The sequence below is a fragment of the Myotis yumanensis genome, unplaced genomic scaffold (genome assembly GCF_028538775.1).
Source record: "Myotis yumanensis isolate MYYU_CA2020_CCGP unplaced genomic scaffold, mMyoYum1.0.hap1 SCAF_13, whole genome shotgun sequence".
NCBI lineage: Eukaryota > Metazoa > Chordata > Mammalia > Chiroptera > Vespertilionidae > Myotis > Myotis yumanensis.
This window is the reverse complement of record NW_027223764.1, coordinates 23857186-23876600: the sequence shown is the minus strand read 5'-3', so window position 1 is coordinate 23876600 and position 19415 is coordinate 23857186. Positions and strand designations below refer to the sequence as shown.

The window sequence follows — 19415 nt, the reverse complement described above, 5'->3', positions numbered from 1 at the left end:
TGCTTCTGGATGTGATAAAACCTACGTTAAATTAAATGCAGGGAATGAGCATACAGAGCAGTGTTTAAGCAGCACTTTCAAATGAATGCTACACTGATTAAATGATGAAAATCCCTGGTTGACGGTTCAGTCAGGCACCATTGTTAATAAATTGAAAATCAGTGGGGCACAAGAAGGGTTAAAAACTATTTCTCTGAGACAAGGTTTGCAATAATATATTCTGTGTGAAAGACATTAAAAAATTAAATGTTAGCAGATTGCAACTGAAGCAAAAGTAACAGATTTTTTTTCAAACAAATATCAAATATTTGCGCATTCTTCTAGAAAAAGCCATAATTAATATTAAAAAGAAAAAGTATGTAAGCTCTTTGATCAAGATCAGTTGTTTATCTGTCACACACACACACACACACACACACACATAAATTCAAAGATTTTAAAAACCTATTTTCTTAAAAGAGAGAGAGAGAGAGATCTTTATCAAAAAGCAAAAGAAAGATAGTCTTTCCCTAGGGAATAGGAGGGTTCATTTTCTTTTCTAAAAAGCATTCATACTTTGCTATAATTAGAAAACCTTTATGATATTTATTTTTCAAAATAAAACTATTATATTTACAAAATGATATTTATTTTGCACTTACAAAAAAACACATTTTTTACAAGTTTCTAAGCTCAATGTCATTTTTATTATTCTATTCTACAAATGGTTTAAAACTGATTTCCTAAAGTTCATTAAAAGTTGTCCATGAGATTATTCCTGTATGACTTTGCTCATATAAACATCTTATAGAAATACTGCTTGAGGCATTTTGTATTATTACATCTTTAATGTGGATTTGAATAATTAGGTGGTTGAACTGTTTATTAGCATTTGGTTGTATCTTCTCAATTAGATGTTTTTGTCCAAAAATGGAAATTATTGTTTGGCTAGGCAACTTTAGCTATCTAGATCTTTCTGTTCTCTTATCTCCCTCTGTGAAGGGCTAGTCTAACTATGTTTAGAGAAAGGCACATAAAAAAATCAATCTTTGCCTCTCTGTCCTGTCATAGGATAGTTTCTACCTTTTGTTACTTTGGGTGGAGTTACTGAAGGCTCCTTTTAAAATGCTTATGTTTTCTTAAAGGACTAATATCTCTCTCTCTCCCTATCTCTCTCTGTCTCTCTTTCTCTCTCTCACACACACACACACACACACCTCAATCTACCTTGAAATCCTCTCTAAAATAACCCTACCAAGTAGTTGTCCAGATACTTTTTTTCCCCCTCCTAGATATTCTTGAACATCCAATTTGGGGAATTAACTACTCTCAGAAAATGAGTTACCAGATACTACATTACTCTTACTATTTCTTACATTGAGCCGAAATCACTTTCTCTAAACTTCTCTTAATGGAACTAGTTCTACCTTAGGGCCAGAGTCACCATGAGTCCACATTCTGCCTTTGTGCAAATTAGAAAAGGAAAAAAGCCTCTAGAGTTTTCCCCTTTATATGAATTAGAAAAAGTTTACCCTTTTGCCTAACCAAGACACATGGCTTATCAAATGAATTGTGAGCTAGATTTCAGTCTTCCCTCTCCCCCTCCTCGCCGTAGCTGGGCAACCATGTGTAATAATCAGTCTGACCACTATCTGTGGCAGTTCTGTTTAGAGTCATACAGAAAAACACAAATCTTCATCCACAAGCCCATTATATGAAAACTTCTCCTATAGCCTTTTGAATCTTCTAAAAGCCAGAAATCAAGAATTCCTCTTACTGTTCTCATGTAATATGATTTTAGATACAAAGCTCTTTGAACAAATTTGTTTGACTACCTTCTGTTTAAAGTCTGATACCTAAAGTTGAATACATGAATACTCAGGTATGGGGGAACCAGTATAATATGAAATTGGACTATCAAATACATTGTTCCATATTCTGAACTTTATTAGTAGAGCCCAAACTGTTATCTTTTTTGTTTGCCAGAGCATACTCTCACATCATTCTAAAATATCTGTATCTTTCTCTCTTTTTGTTATTGTTAAACTCTGTTTTCCTTATCCTATACTTGTATATTGCTTTTTGTTTTAGGATTTTAAGATTATCCTTATTAAATTTTATTTTAAGACTAGAGGCCCGTTGCACAAAGAGATTTGTGCAATAGGCCTTCCCTTCCCCTGGCTGCTGGCACCGGTTTTCCTCTGGCACCCGGGACCCAGGCCTTCACTCCGGCCAGAGCCTTCAGCCTTTGCTCCACCACTTCGCCCCTACGTATGCAAATTAACCGCCATCTTTGTTGGGTTAATTTGCATACTCTCCTGATTGGCTGGTGAGCATAGTGGAGGGACAGATAATTTACATGTTTGCCTATTATTAGGTAAGATTTGTCCCATAACTAGCCAATTGAGATCTTTTTATATCACAATTTAATATAATCTGCAGGTTGTGCTCATGCTTTTTACATCTTTAAAATCATTAGCTTAATGTTGAACGAACCTGAGTAGCCCTCAAAACATGGCCCCAGGAGCAGCATCAGCATCATCTATCTGGGAACTTGTTAGAAAAGCAAATTCTCACCTGCCTGGTGTGGTTTAGTGACTGAGCATCAACCTAGGAACCAAGAGGTCACTTGTTGGATTCCCAGTCAGGGCACATGCCTGAGATGCAGGCTGGATCCCCAGTAGAGGGACATGTAGGAGGCAGCTAATCAATGTCTTTCTCGCATCATTGATGTTTCTATCTCTCTGTCACTCTCCTTCCTCTCTCTCTAAAAATAAATAAAAACATATATTTTAAAAAAAGAAATGCAAATTCTGGGGCCCCACCTGCTGAATTGGGAATTCTGTGCACAGGACCCAGCAATTTGTCTTTGAATAGGTCCACCTTAATATGTGATTCTGATGCACAATGACGTGTGAGAACCATATTACATTCATATTGACTTAGATCCATTCTTCAGAATTTTATGGGTGCCTTAAGATTTTGTCAGCCATTTACTAATTCCCTAATTGAATATAACTAATAGTTTTGCTCAGTTATGAGCAACTTTGTCAGATACCTTTCTGGCAGATAGGGATAATGACCATTGAATTTTCCTCATCTACCAGTATAATTAGTCTTTCAAAGAAGAAAATTATACTACTCTATTTCATAAATCCATATTGACTCATAGTAATTACTTTCTTTTCAGGAGGCTTAGAAACCATTACTTAAAAGTCTGTGACTGGTTCTTGGGATTAATATAAAATCCTACTAGTCTGTTTTACACTAGCAAGAGATCCAGAGTTCAAGGAAGTCAGGTAGCATAGGGATCAGGAACTGGAGCCCATGAACCACCAAGATCCTGGGCAACTTCAGAAAGGTTTAAATCAAAGAATTTAAGCAATAGGAGGTGAGCATGAAATATAAGCATGAAGAATGACCTTGCCCTAGCCAGTTAGATAGAGCGCTGGCCTGCAGACTGAAGGGTCTTGGGTTCGATTCCAGTAAAGGGCACATGCCTGGGTTGCGGGCTCAATCCCCAGTAGGGGGTGTGCAGGAAGCAGCTGATCAATGATTCTCTCTCATCATTGGTGTTTCTATATCTCTCTCCCTTTCTGATATCAATAAAAATATATTTTAAAAAAGAGCCGAAACCGGTTTGGCTCAGTGGATAGAGCGTCGGCCTGCGGACTGAAAGGTCCCAGGTTCGATTCCGATCAGGGGCATGTACCTGGGTTGCGGGCACATCCCCAGTGGGAGATGTGCAGGAGGCAGCTGATCGATGTTTCTCTCTCATCGATGTTTCTAACTCTCTATCTCTCTCTTCCTTCCTCTCTGTAGAAAATCAATAAAATATAAAAAAAAAAAAAGAATGACCTTTATTCTGAGTTATATTTCCTTGTATTTGGTTTGATCAAAAAGCAGAATATTTATCTTTCCATCCTCTTACTTTGTAAAAACATTGTACATATATTTTTCAGGCCTCAGAATGTCAGTCCACAGGTAGAAACAAATAGCACCTCTAGGCTGAAGTTGTCATTTGTCTTTGGATCTTTTTAAAAATTTTTTTAACCCATACTAGGTCAAACTTGATAAAATGTCTGAGTTCAGGAATGTAGAATCATATGAAATTATATAGAACTTTAAAGTGCTTTCAAATCAGTCTTAACATAGTCTGAGCACATGTCAGGAAGTTGAGACCATGGTTTCAGTTGTGGCTCTGCCTATATTTGGGACAAGTGGCTTTGGGTAAACCATTCAACAATATAGAGGCCTCAATTTTTCCTTGAAATATTGTATTTGGAATTGGTAATTTTCAAGATATATCCTTCTTCTAAGATTCAGATGCAGCAAAATTTAAGGCAAAGGAGAGTGTGGAGTCATACATTAATGAATTCCTTCATATATACTATGTGCTCGATGCTTAGGACCGTTGCTGTTTAGGGTCCTAACCCTCTTGGGGATTAAGCCCAGTGGGGGGGCAGTCATTAAATAATTGAAGTAATAAAGAAATTGGTAAATTGTTAATTCTATAAAAGAAAAGTATTTGGTACTGTGAGAAAGTATAATTAGCAGATATAATTTAGATAAAAAGTTGTATAGGTTGAAAATATTAAGTAGAGCCTATGGATGAATGAATGAATACTTGTGGTTAACTTGACCATAAACATGATACTTTTATAATTATGTGGTTGGAGAAGTCAGGAAGTTATCAAGGAACATATACTTTGGAATTGCAAGTATGTGTTCCAAATACTCTGAAAGTTTGATGCTATTACAGATTCTGTGTAAGTTCAAGAGAAATCACTTCCTAGATAGAGGAACATTTGCAAAGGTTGGCATGAAGATGATGTTCTAAATCTGTGTATGTGTTTTGTTTTATATTTATTAAACACCTGTTATGCATTGGGCCACAATATGGGTACCTTCCTTACAAATGCAACTGTATAGAGCAAGGGTGGGGAACCTTTATTCTGCCAAGGGCTATTTGGATATTTATAACATCATTCTGGGGCCATACAAAATTATCAACTTAAAAATTAGCCTGCTATATTTGGTCAGACATTTAACTAACTCACCCCTAATGCCTTGGCAGGACCAGACCAAATGATTTTGCAGGCCTATACAGCCTGAGGGCCAGAAGGTCCCCCCTGGTATAGAGGAAAAGATTAAAATGTCATCTTAAGTCCCTATAAAGGTATCTCAGAGACGCTTCGCATCACTAATAAAGTACAAAATATTTTCAAAGTATCAGGAATCAGAAAGATTTGAAGTATCCAGGATAAGTCTAGAATGTACTTTTTCATGCATCCTACAGAAATACCTAAGTGAGCTAATCAGCTCCTAAGAGTTTAATATCTTAAATCTATGGGCATTAGAAGAGCTCCAGATTAAAGAGTACAGGCACCTGTTTCAGTGGAGAGTTATTGAGGAATTGATGAATCTCTAGGTGTGAAGCCTTGGTCTTTATTCATTTTGGATAAAGTCTTAATCTACCTCAAAAAAAAAAAGATAAAGTTTGTTTATAGATTTTTGTGTGTGTGGCAATAGCCACTGGGCCTCTAATTCTAGCCTTGGAAAAGATTCATGTCCCAAACAAAAATAAAGATTCATGTCCCCAGGAAAAATCGTGTGAATGACATAAGAAGAAATTTAAATGCCTTTTAAAAATTGATTTGAGAGAGAGCGATTGATTTGTTGCTCCACTTATTTATGCATTCATTGGTTGTTTCTAGCATGTGCCCTGACTAGAGTTCAAATCCACAACCTTGGTGTATCGGGACGGTGCTCTAACCAACTGAGCTACCTGGCCTGGGCCTAAATGTCTTTTTAAAAATTATTATTATAATTTTATTGATTTCAGAGAGGAAGGGAGAGAAGAAAAGAGTTAGAAACATCAGTGATGAGAGAGAATCATTGATTGGCTGCCTCCTGCATGCCCCTTACTCGGGATTGAGCCCGCAACCCAGGCATGTGCCCTTGACCAGAATCGAACCTGAAACCCTTCAGTCCACAGGCTGATGCTCTATCCCAGTGATGGCGAACCTATGACACGTGTGTCAGAGGTGACACGTGAACTCATTTTTTTGGTTGATTTTTCTTTGTTAAATGGCATTTAAATATGTAAAATAAATATCAAAAATATAAGTCTTTGTTTTACTATGGTTGCAAATATCAAAAAATTTCGATATGTGACACGGCACCAGAGTTAAGTTAGGGTTTTTCAAAATGCTGACATGCTGAGCTCAAAAGGTTCGCCATCACTGCTCTATCCACTGAGCAAAACAAGCCAGGGCCTAAATGTATTTTTTAGAAGTAAGTTGGAGTTGGCTGCTTACTTTCCGTATTATACTTTTTGGCTATCTGAATTTATTCCTGGTTTTAATGGCATTTAAGGTATCAGATTGAAGCTACTTTGCCCATGTTTATCTCCAAGAAAGGAGAGGACTAGGTACGACTTTATATAAAAGTAGGGTGATGAATATAGAGGGGCAGTTGATCCGAGAGGCTTGCATCCCACTGCTGCCAACACACGTAACAGAATGTAAGTCTAAGAACTAAGAATTTTAACTCTAAGACCCTTGCTTAATTCCCAGCATAAATTCTTCATCATCAGAAAGACCACTAGATGGTGCTCTTAGTCACCCATTGTAATGACACATCCGGTAAACATAAGATACTTTCCTTTCCTAGCCAAAATCTGAGTTCTAACTAGCTGCTTTAAGTCTTAAGATCTAGCAAGAATGATCAGAAATCTGTTAAGTATGCAGACTATTTGGCATTTATATTCAGTCATTTATTTAGTTATAAAATTATTCCATTTTTTATGCTTCTACCTTGTCGTCCACAAGAAGTCTTAAGACTTTAGTTTAGCCATCTCACCCTGCCTTTCAGTCTTTTGTCAATCTTTTTTTTACTTTATGGACACTCTTTCTTTCCCCTTCCCCACCCTGGACAATTCTTCCCACCCTGTGTAGATGTTTTCCAAATAATACACATTCTTTAGCTTACAGTAAAGATAACTATCTGCCTAGGATAAAATTGTCCAAGGACTTCTTCCCTCTGCATTTAATTTTTGGAAAAGTTTTATATTTTCATGCCAGGATAAGTACTTACACAGTTGGACTTCTTAGCAATCTTTGTTCCCCTCATACTAAACCCTGTACATCTGTATTTGGCTCCTGAGGGCACAAAGTAGCCTCAAGCTGATACTATTTTCCTACTTAATGGGGGGAGGGAGGGAGATTGTTATATATACAAATAACTCATGTTTTTGCCCACAGGTATTCTTTATTTATTCTCTTAAAGTTCTTAGAATGCCAGTTTGGAAGACATTTTTTGATCATTACAATCACAGTTCATACATATATGTTATTTTTCATTTTTATTTTCATCTAAATTAATTCAGACTTGTCTTCTTCCCAGTTAGGCTGATATAGCAAAGTCTATTGCTACAAAAGACCTCTCAGTAAGATCTGACATCTCGCTCTCTAGTCTTTCTTTTAGAGTATTTTTAAAGTTAGAATCAGTTATTAAGTTCTATATTCTAGCAGAAAATAAGAAATGAATACGTTATGAAGTTAATTTATTTTTTATAAGAAAATTATCAAATTTGAGACATTAAGAGAAAAAAAACCTAAAGATTTAGATGAGCTTAGAAAAAATAAAAAAAGACAAACCTCCCAAACTTTAGAAAGCCTAGAAACTTTTAAAGTATTTTATTGGAAGACCAGGATCAATGTGTTTCAAAAAAATATTCTTAATGGCATGGCTAAGTGACAAAGACAGAGATATCAAGAGAGGGAAGGCTTATTAAATGAAGATAATGAAAGATAATCAAGGGAAGAGAACAAAGAAACCCCAAAATACGACAGGTATACAAAACGAGAATCTGAATGAACCAAGAAGGAATCTGAAGACAGTACTCAGAATGATTCTAAAAAATTATTACTCAATTTTTTAAAACTTTGAAAGTTGAGATATATCATCAGAATTAATGGATCTATTAGACAATATTAGTAGAAATGAATTATTTGTATTATTATTAATTTGCTCAACACATTTATTGAATATTTTCTGTACACTGAGCAGGGGGTGGATATAAAGGTAAAAGAAATTATCTCTAATTTTTCCACAAGCTTCTTGTTTAGTAGAAGAACACACAGTCTAGGTTTCTTTTCTTTTTTTTAAAGATATTTTTATTGATTTCAGAGAGGAAGGAAGAGGGAGAGAGAGTTAGAAACACCAATGATGAGAGAGACTCATCGGTCGGCTGCCTCTTGCACGCCCCACACTAGGGATCGAGCCTGCAACCTGGGCATGTGCCCTGACCGGGAATCAAACCGTGACCTTCTAGTTCAGTGCTTCTCAACCTTCCTAATGCCGCGACCCTTTAATACAGTTCCTCATGTTGTGGTGACCCCCAACCATAAAATTATTTTCGTTGCTGCCCAGCCGGGTGTAGCTCAGCAGTTGAGCGTCGACCCAGGAACCAAGAGGTCGCCGGTTCGATTCCTGGTCAGGGCATATGCCCAGGTTGCGGGCTTGATCCCCAGTGGGGAGCATGCAGGAGGCAGCCAATCAATGATTCTCTCTCATCATTGATGTTTCTATCTCTCTTTCCCTCTCCCTTCCTCTCTGACATCAATAAAAATATATTTAAAAAAATTATTTTTTTTGCTACTTCATAACTGTAATTTTGCTATTGTTATGAATCGTAATGTAAATATCTGATATGCAGGCTGTATTTTCATTGTTACAAATTGAACATAATTAAAGCATAGTGATTAATCACAAAAACAATATGTAATTATATATGTGTTTTCCGATGGTCTTAGGCGACCCCTGTGAAAGGGTCGTTCGACCCCCAAAGGGGTCATGACCCACAGGTTGAGAACCGCTGTTCTAATTCTTAGGTTGATGCTCAATCATTGCACCATGCCAGCCGGGCGTCACAGTTTAGTTTTTTTTGAAGAAAACATCAGGGGTGTTCTCACCTACCATCAATTATTTTGAAATAAATATATTAAATATGCACAGAATGTCCTAGATTTACTCTGTCCAATAGCCATATGTACCTATTAAATTTAAATTAATTAAATAAAGCTACAAATTCAGTTCAGCACAGATATAGAACCATTATTACAGAAAGTTCTCTTGGACAGTGTCATTCTAGATGTAATCAACAAGCCAGATGTGTGTATCAATTTCCAGGACAGGATGGCACCCCCTTAGAATTCATTTGTTTATTCAGTTTTTCTTCATTCATTTAAGAAATTCTCATTGACCACCATTACTATTAGGCATTGGGCTAAGTGACAGAGATGTAAGAGTGGAAGTACATTCCCTACCCTAGGTGAGTTTATGGTCTGGTACTAGACCCAGATAGATAAACAAGTATAAGATAACAGAATGGGTGGTGTAGTTAGGCAGTGTACAGGAAGTTGCGGTGAAGGCACAGTGGAGGGATCTAACCCAGCCTGCAGGGTACTGGAAGTCTTCCATAGAATATGATGCTTGAATGGAAGGATAAGTAAAAGTTGATCCATGGAAAAGAAGCGGAAGTATTGAAGGTAATGTGGAAAGAGACTGTGGCATATGTAAGGAAATGCAGGTAGTTTGGAATGGAGTTTAAGGTGCCCCTAGGGCAGTGGTAAAAGATGAGGCTGGGGGACAGATAAAGGCCAGAGTATAAAGGATCTTCATTGTCTTATTTGTTGTGAAGACGATGGGGAACCACTGAAAGATGTGAAGCTCTGAAGTGGCACAAATCACGTTTACATCTTAAACAAGTCAAGCTAGGAAAAGTGGATGGAGAGATCGCACACAAGAAAAAAGAGACAAGATCGAAGTATGTTTTAGTAATCCAAGCAAGAAATGAGGATAGTTTGAGTAAGGTAGACACAGATTCAGACTCAAGACATTTTAAAGGGTAGAAGCAACAAGATTGATTGCCTGCATTGGAAAGAAAAAAATATGAAGCTGTTGATAAATTGAATAGCATATGTCCTCTGTGCCAGGTGATTATCTAACTGCTCAATAGCCTCCCATTCGAGAGAGAGAGAGAGAGAGAGAGAGAGAGAGAGAGAGAAAGCCTAAAAGCTATCATCAAGCGAGGGTAACTAAGGGAGGTATTTCAAAGGGGATGTCTTTTCTAGCTGCAAGAGCTTATGCCCTGTTCACTAAAATAAGTTATTGTGATGATCAAAGCAGATTGTGTGTGAGAAGTGCTTTGTAAACTTAAAGTGCTATATAAATTTATAGTACTTATAATTTGGATACTAAGCTCTTTGGTTTAATGCCAAGCAATAGGGCTTAAACTATAGTATCTTAAACAGGAACTGAGGGAGGAGAAAAATGACATTATTTTCAGCGTAGAAAAATTTAGGGAGAATAAGTACGTAATAATTGCAAATATAATCGAAATTAAACTGATTTTTACGCCTGCTAGATAAAGTAAGTCTCCCTGCATTATAGGAAGTCCTTATTTTTGTGTGAATTGTGTATGTATATGTGGTGACAGTAGAGGCTGAGGTAACATTTACAGTCTTGGTTGGAAACCACTAGGGATTCATAGTTAAACTAGAGGCCCAGTGAACGAATTCGTGCACAGGTAGGGTCCCAAGGGGGGAGAAGGGGTTAGGATGTGATCAGACCTCCGGGTGGGCGTTGGGACGCCCTTGCCGGCCCAGGATCCAGATCCGTCCTGCTGATGTTTCCGCCGGTTGTCAAGATCCACCTAGCAGCCACTTTTATATCCTTTCTTCTGCAGTGTGTGAGGCTGACTTCCAGGAGGCTGGTGACACTGTCGGGATTGTGCTGGTGGTGCTGGTCCGTCAGTGCCTGGCCCATTCTCCAGAGATTGAACCTATAGGACTATTGAGGGAATGGCTGCCACCGGGCTGGTGGGCCGCCAGGACAGGTCTGTCAGCTGAGTGGTGCTCCCACTGTGGGAGCACACTGACCACCAGGGGACAGCTCCTGTGTTGAGCATCTGCCCCCTGGTGGTCAGCCCATGTCATAGCGACCGGTTGTTCTGGTCGTTCCGACTGTTCCAGTCATTCTGGTCGTTCCGGTCGTTCAGTCACTTAGGCTTTTATATATAGCCTAGGCATATGGCCAGAAAAGCCAACAATATGCTGAATAGTCCTAAGAAAGGGTTTTTTAAATTAAAAAAAACCTTTACTTTTAATAGGCTGTTATAATTTTGCTTATTGCTTTTTGTTTTTTGTGTGTGTGTTTTTTTGTGTGTTTTTTTTTTTTCATTAAAATCTGATGGTACTAGAGAAAGGCAACTCAGTTATCTGGGACATGGTAGGGAGTAATAGGATTGCCACAATATGAAATTATGCCACTTTTCTTTGTATGAAAAAAACAGTGATATGAGTAAATTATACTAAATAATGAAAAGTGTGGCTAGATTTGCTCAATACATCTTAGTTTTCTAGAAATAGGGGCCCTGAGAGAGGTGAGTGCAGTTACTTATCTAATGGGCATAACTACTTAGAACCTGCAGAGAACCAAGAAGTAATGACGGGGGGTGGAAATGGTGTACCTCTGAGTAATCAAAAGGTTACTTATACTCAAAAGGTACATATTGTATCCTCAAAGGCATATATAAAACCCATTCACCTTACTTGTGGGAGGGGTCCTTGCCCAGACTGTATTTGCTCTTACTTTAGACAACAGCTCAAGAATATTAAAGGCAGCATATTAATAAGAGATGAATGAGAGAACAAGGAGTAAGAATTTATGTTAAAACTGCAAGAGAAAAGGAAGAAAAATTTAAAAATCTATACACAACTCAACACAGCATTCTGAGTTGTTTAATGTAATAGAAAACAGTTCTTAATACCATTGCAACCCTGGAAATGTATTCTATAGAATAAAAAGTGTTCTTTTTTATTTCTTTTCTTTTTAGCTTTCTATATGTGTGTTGTTGTTTTTTAATCCTCACCAGAGGATATGATTCCTTTGATTCAAGAGAGAGAGAGAAAGAGAGAGAGAGAGACAGACATTGATTGAGAGAGAAACATCAATCGGTTACACCCTGGCTGGGGATCAAACCTGAAACCTCTGGTATACAGGACTATGCTCCAATTAACTGAGCCACTTGGCCAGGTCCCTATAGGTGTTTTTTTTTAATTGAGGTATACTTGACATACATTATATTAGTTTCAGGATGATTTGATATTTGTATATATATAAATATTTTTAATGGTGATCCAGATAATTAAGAAAAGTTCAAATAATATTTAGTATACTCCAAAAAAGGGAAGTATTATGTTACAGTTTAAAATTTTATAAAATATGCTTAAGATTAAAAAAAGAATTTTGATGCTTAAATGAAAATTTATTATCTTAAAAACAACAGCAACAAAAACATTTTGAATCCTTCATGCCTTAAAAATGCCAGATAAATCAAGCTGTGCTAAGCTTTCATGTATTTACTAGAGGCCCAGTGCACCGATTTGTGCACCGGTGGGGTCCCTTGGCCTGGCCTGCACCTTCTTGCAATACAGGACCCCTTGGGTGATGTCAGACTGCCGGTTTCAGCCTGATCCCTGTAGACTAGGCCGAGGGACCCCATCGGTGCACGGGGCCTCTAGTATGCATATAAGATCTTTGGTTAAACTCTTCTCGCCCTCCTCCCTCCTCCCTTCCCTCTGAGATTCATCAGTCCGTTTCATGTTTCCATGCTTTTGTGTTGAGTGTCTGCCCCCTGGTGGTCAGTGCATGTCATAGCTAACGGTTGAACAGGCTTTTATATATATAGATTATTTTTAATTGTTGATTTATTTTTGTTATTCCAAAAACGATATAGGCTGAAAATTTAAATAATTTCTAAAACACTGGCTGAGATAAATTCACAAATGGAAAATCTATAATGTTCTCTAAGAAAACCCAGATATTAATGGGTAGGGAGAATGGTTGCAAGCAGTCTTAGTCTTATCAGAGAAGCTTGAGTATAAAACGATAGGGTCTTTTTTATGAGCCAAATCTTTTGTCTTCAAAATTACTGGCATTGGGCTTATCTTCAACTTAACTAAGCAAGCTATGTATTACAGTTTTTTTTAATACCAAAAAAAGGTGGGAAAAAATCTTTTGAAATATAGTTGCAGTCTTTTGTTAATATATCTTTTAATTCTTAAAAAGGTATGATGCCTTTATGGAAAAAATATTAAAAGATCAGAACAAACATTCCTGCGTCATCCCCATTTTGCTCCTTAGAACATTTTACCTGTTGTCTGTCTACATGTAAAGCTGACTTCTTGCATGTCTGCCTGTTAATGCTGTTAGTTAGAGGTAGGATTTTTATGGAGCATATTCTATAACAAAGCAGATGCTTGAAATATGCTGACAGCTGTGGAATTGGTATAGTTTCAAAATGCTTCTATAATCGTTCACCTAAGGCTAAAAAGAGTCAGAAAACTTCTCTTGATTGAAGTATATTACTACCTTGAACTTCATGTAGAATAACCCTTCTAAATTTATTGTAATTAAGGATTATAGTGATTAAATGGTAGATTAGAAGTTTAAAATTATTAAAATATTTGTGGTAATGGGTGTGGCGAATGCTCCCAGTAGTGGAAATTGAAGGCTATAAATAGTCTTCATTTGAAATGGCTATGTGTAAATATTATAATACATTTATAATGAGTAGAAATTAATTTAGCGGTTAAAAACCCTTGTATATTTTGCAATCTTGTTTTTCTTCTTTTTTTATTTTTTAAATAGTGTTTGCCAGCTCTGAGCCGGTGCCAGGATTCCAGGGGGATACCCTGCAGCTAGCATTCATTGATCTCAGACAAGTAAGATGTAATAATGTCCTTCTCATTTATTGCCTTTTCCCCCCTTTTTAATGCTATAGGAATGCTTGTTTGCCTTGAAACAACCTGTCTTTAGAAAAGTGCTTCTTTGATAACCATGTATTTGGCCCTTCTTTCTAAACCAGTATTCATTCAGTGTCTCAACTTCACGGAGAATTCTCTTTGGTGATTATTTAACATAATCATTACCCGCTAAGCACATGACTAAAGAACAATTTTATACTTTGATTTAGTGACACTTGAATTTTAAGTTATTTCTTAATTATTTCATGATAACATGTGAAAATTGGTGTGTAGAACATTAGTGTCGGGACCCAAACTAAAGGTAAATTATTACATTCTATGTAGGAGCCTCTTGCTTAAAATTTTGTCAGTGGGAAAGAATGCTATTTTCATAAATTTTTTGTATGTCTCCAAAAAGAAGGTTAAAATTAAAGAGGTAATTATATATTTATATAATTCTTTCTAGTACATAATTCTAAGTATAGTAACAAATATGATAATTTTTAGATCTATTCATTTTATTACTCTTGAACACCTCTACTCTATTGTCATTTTCTTTATTTTCTCCCTATTATTCCTTTTTCGTTTCCCCCCCAAACTTTTTTCTTTTTTCTTTCTTTTTTAAAAAAAATATATTTTATTGAATTCTTTACAGAGAGGAAGGGAGAGGGATAGAGAGCTAGAAACATGGATGAGAGAGAAACATCGATCAGCTGCCTCCTGCACACCCCCCACTGGGGATGTGCCCGCAACCAAGGTACATGCCCTTGACCGGAATCGAATCCGGGACCCTTGAGTCCGCAGGCCGACGCTCTATCTACTGAGCCACACCGGTCAGGGCAACTTTTTTTCTTATTACTTTCTTCTTCTTTCCTCCTCCTCCTTTCTCTTTCTTAATACTAGGATTAAGGAGTTTAATAAAGCTGGGAGGCACAAGAGTGTGGAGGGTGGACCCAAGTGAGAGGGCTCAGGAGAATTGACAACAGGCGTGACTGCTGCCCTTGGCAAGAAGAACCAAGTGGAGATGCAGTTAAAACAAAGACGCTGTGCTCTTGGTCTGTTTATGATCCCATCCCCTTTGGGGAATGGAGATGACAAGATGGGGCTCCACCACTGGTATGAGTAGATACTACCCCAGTGATGTTTAGAGCAGGGCCAACTTGAGCAGTTAAGGAGCTCTGATTTAAGGAAGTGTTTAAGAGTAGAGCTGTTTTTGCTCTAATTCCAAACCAGTGTTCGATAAGTATTTATGAACTATTATGTACTGGTTATTTTGAGAGGGGAGATGTGGTTGAAATAGACACAAAGGTAATATAAGACACGGTTTCGTTTTATGGAGCTTTAAAATCCCTTGGAGAAGCAAAACTCCCACGAACTAGTTAGGAATACTTATAAGACAGTGAGTCTTGCAGAAATAAATGGTATAGCTTCAGTTCTGGTTTAGAAGGAAAGCGAAGAAGCCATTCCTCTCTATTGTGTTTGTAAAACCTGAACATATAAAATATATTCGTATTTATTTCTGTTTGCAATCAATGCTCATGTATTATGCCAAACAAAGAGTACTTTGGATGACCTAGATCTATATGTGATTAGCCTTACTAATAGGGGAAGATAGTAGAAAATGAAGAAGGTGAACTCTGAATTTCCACAACAGTTTACCAGAATATGTTCTTTCTGTTGAAGGTAGACCCATTTCCTGTAGAAGGAGTTCTCTCTGTTATAGTCCTATTGCTCTGAACAAACTGCTGATCTAATATAGGAAACTGAGTCCTTTTGCAAGTTGGAAATAGGTTTGGTTGTATATTCATTTCCCAGTTAGGTTATGGACACTTACTGGGGTACGCTTCCCTATTGCAAGAACATGAAATGTCCCTCAATGCTGAGTATGTGATTTGGAGATAGCTCCCATTACATACAAATAATCTGTTCACAGAAACTTGACATTTATTTTGTGATATTTTCTCAGTTTTATATGAATTTGTATGGAGTTAACTAGTTTATAATCTCACTGTAAGATTGTGAATAGGACCGCACATTTATTGAACTAGTTGATGAAGCTTCTGTTCCTTGATTTGTCCAGATAAGTGGTTGGTTTAATGCAGATTAAAACTCTGATCCCAGGTACGTTTTTCCTTCAAAGACAATCATCACTTGACAGCAAGGCTTCTTTACAAGCATATAGCTCCCTAGGGAATTATTATTAAGTCATACTTATAAATATTAATAAACATCTCAAGTCTTTTTGGCTGAATTTACTCTTCAAGTATGTGCACTTGGAGGCATTAAGTCCTGGTTGACTTTTCCTCATCAATGTAATTTCTTTAAGAGACTTTTAAGTGAATTAAAAAATCTATTATGAAACATTTAGAATTCTGAAGTCTATTGTGACACATGTAGAACTTTTAAAAGATTTATATAAAAATAGCTAATATAAAACACAATTTTAGATTAGTAATTATAATTAGTAGTTAATATGCAATGGAAGTGACTAGTGGATAGAAAATTTTGATGAGCTAATTTTTTATGTGTTGATTTTTCTATTTTTAAAAGGGGCTTAAATTATTTCCCCTATTAATGTTAAAATGTAATCATACTCTATTCTTATTCTTTTGTATTCTAAAACAAGAGGATGCAGGTAAGTCTTCTCGTTAGCTGCTAGACGATATAACTTGAATTCTGTGGTTTCAGAGGTCTGAATTTAATAACTTGGTAAGGAAAGTTATGTTTCACCTATACTATTTGTTTTTCAAATTAATTTATAAACAGTTAAGTGGTGAAATGTCAAGTATGGGAATTGGCCAAAAATAGAGTTAGTCTTAAAAACTAAAGTCTTATATGAGGGGATACAAGCTTTTGTATCAGATGTCAGTGATTATTTAACTAAGGATGCCTTCAAGTTTCAATAGTGTTACATTCCTGACTTCATAAAGATATTTCATAGCATATTATTTTAACACTTTTATATGAAGTAGCTTATCACCAAACATAAAGAGGGTGTTAACACTTTTATTTACATTTCAGTTGAGTTTCTACACTTTTCCTTTTTTTTTCCCTAGTCTGTGATCCATTTCTGTCTTAATAGGGTGGCTGACAGTTCTTTTCAAGTATACTTAGAAAGGCAAAAGAGCCCTTTTCATAGTACTTATAAGGGGTCATGCTTCTGTTTTTTGGTTTGAATTTGATACTGCTTCGTGAATTGCTGGGTATGAAAGATTAGGAAGTAGGTCTAGTGGTCAAATTTTACCTGCCCACCCGGACTTTGCCCTGAGGTCAAACTCCTGATATTTGCTGTTCTGAATAGAGGAGTTGATGACAAGTATGAGCTGATACAAGAGGAAAGTTAGAACCATATCAAAGCTGAAGGCAAGAGAATTGGGACTCAATGAGAGACTGTAGCTAAAAGATGGATCATCAGAATTGCCCTCTTCTCAAGAAAAGGAAATAGCTGACCTGTGAGTGAAAAGACTTTATCATCCTGCCAATCATATGCTTGCTAATGGAAGCCAGTTATCTCAACAATATCTTAAGGCTCACTACCCCAAAAGACAATGAGGAGGATTCGCAGTACTGATACTGCTTTATGTGAATATAATGCCTCAGTCAATTTTCAGCATGCTGCTTGAACATGATTAGTATGTGTAAACTTTTTCTAAGTAAAACCTATCATCCTCCTACACTCAGTTCTGAAATTAAGTCACTAAATGATAAAGGACTTTGATATACTTATGTGTGTCTGATTTTAACAAAGAGCATCTATTTTGTTAACTACAATCTTTCAAATAGATTTCAGATAAATATGTAAACTTCTTTTGACAGTGTATGAAAACCTTAACATTTTAAAATTATGTTTATTATAAGACTCTATATAATATATAGTACTTAGTGATAATTTTAATAACTCATTTTTAATACATAGAAATATTTCACTAAATATTACTAGAAAATGAGGTGTCCCATATAACTGAGATTAGTTTTTCACCAAACCTTTTAAAATGTAGCCAGTTTAATAGGAAACTTTTAAAATATATCTCTTGCCTTCATATCTTCTTATTGAGCATAATTCTGACAGTAAATTGAGCACCCATGGCTCACTAATCTTAATACTAAATCCTCTTTACCTGGTCCTATTTCACTTTGTGATAAGTTAGACTAGTGATATATCATGCTGCGTTTGATAATATCTTGATTATCATTTAGGCTGTATGAAGAATCTTAGGTCGGTTGGATGATAATGCAGGTGGGATTGAAGCTAATAAAACAACATCTTACCCAGAGAATGTTGGTTAACGTACTGTTATCACCCTCGAGCAGTGTTTCCCAAAGTGTTTTTCTAGGAATACTGATTTCTCAAGATGAGAAAATATTTCTTTTTTCAAAAAGGTTTCAAGTCAGGTATGTTTAAGAAACTCTTATTCCCTCGTAGAGACTTACCGTGTACATTCGAATTGTAAGGGCTGAGAAATTTTGCAGTAACCCAGCATTTCCCATACTCATAACACTTCCCTCACTCATTTTGGGTTGTGTTACATGAAACTTACTTAGTGAAATGTTGCTCCAAGTCAAGACTCTGGCAGCCTCCTCTAGATGTCTATCTTTGACAGTTTGGGATCAACAAATTTTTAAAATAGTGACTTGGATAAATACATAGAAGAAATATGAATTATATGCATAGATTACTTAAAGCTAGGAGAGTTACCTAAGATGATAGAAGAATCAAAATGCCTTCAGTATGCTTGAGTGATAAGCCAAAGCCAACAAAGTAAAATTTAGCAAGGGAAATATTAAGTGCTGTATTTAACTTTTTAAAATTAAGTTTTAAAAAGTGATAGGCTGTAGGAAGTGTGACTCATAATATGGAAAAGATCTAGTAGTTTTAGTTAACCTCTGAATGCACCAACATTGTGCTGGGACTTCTTAGATTGCATTAATGAACGTGTGGTATTTGGGTTAGACCACTGCACTTTGGGGCTAAGACTGTGTCTCAAGTATTGCATGATATGGACACACACACTGGAGAGCACGTAAGAGAATTACAAGACTAGTGAGGGCTCAGATACCTAGAAGTGTCTTTTAAAAATCTAGGAATATTTTGGCTAAAGCCTTAGAGAGGTATACCTTTGTAGAGAAACTCATATGTGGTTCTTATTAGACTAGATATGAGTCAATACCATTTTATTTTTTCTGTTAAAATCCTAAGTTATAAAAATGTCTTCTAATTCTCCTTTCCCCATCCAGGATTAGGTCCTGTTTTCAGGTATTTGATTTTAGGCAAACTAGGGGAAAGAGAAGTGATCATTCCTCTGATCCATATGTAGACAATTTGAGAAAGAATTTGAATTTTGCAAAATATATCTGTATCTCATAAAACTTTTCAAATAAATGTTTTATTAAAGTATAACATACATTCAGGCAAATCATAGGTTTACCATTGCTGATTTTCCACAAATTGATTATATCTCTTTAGCACCCAAGTCAAGAAAGAAAACTTGACTGATAGGTACCTCAAAAGATACCCCACCCCTCACTTCACTTCTCACAATCATTAATTACCCTTCTCCCTCTTAAAGCATAACCACTATCATGACTTGTAATACAACTGATAAATTTAGCTGATTTTGAACT

The 19415-nt window shown here is 36.4% G+C and overlaps 1 protein-coding gene across 5 annotated transcripts in view; it reads left to right on the top strand.

The window, feature by feature from the left end:
* EXOC6 (exocyst complex component 6) overlaps positions 1 to 19415 on the top strand; it is a 146555-nt gene that overhangs the window by 98528 nt on the left and 28612 nt on the right. For all 5 annotated transcript variants that reach the window (XM_070432696.1, XM_070432695.1, XM_070432693.1 and 2 more), the window contains one exon: positions 13699 to 13772. In XM_070432696.1, coding sequence (XP_070288797.1) covers positions 13699 to 13772 — 74 coding nt within the window. The remainder of the gene's footprint in view (positions 1 to 13698; positions 13773 to 19415) is intronic.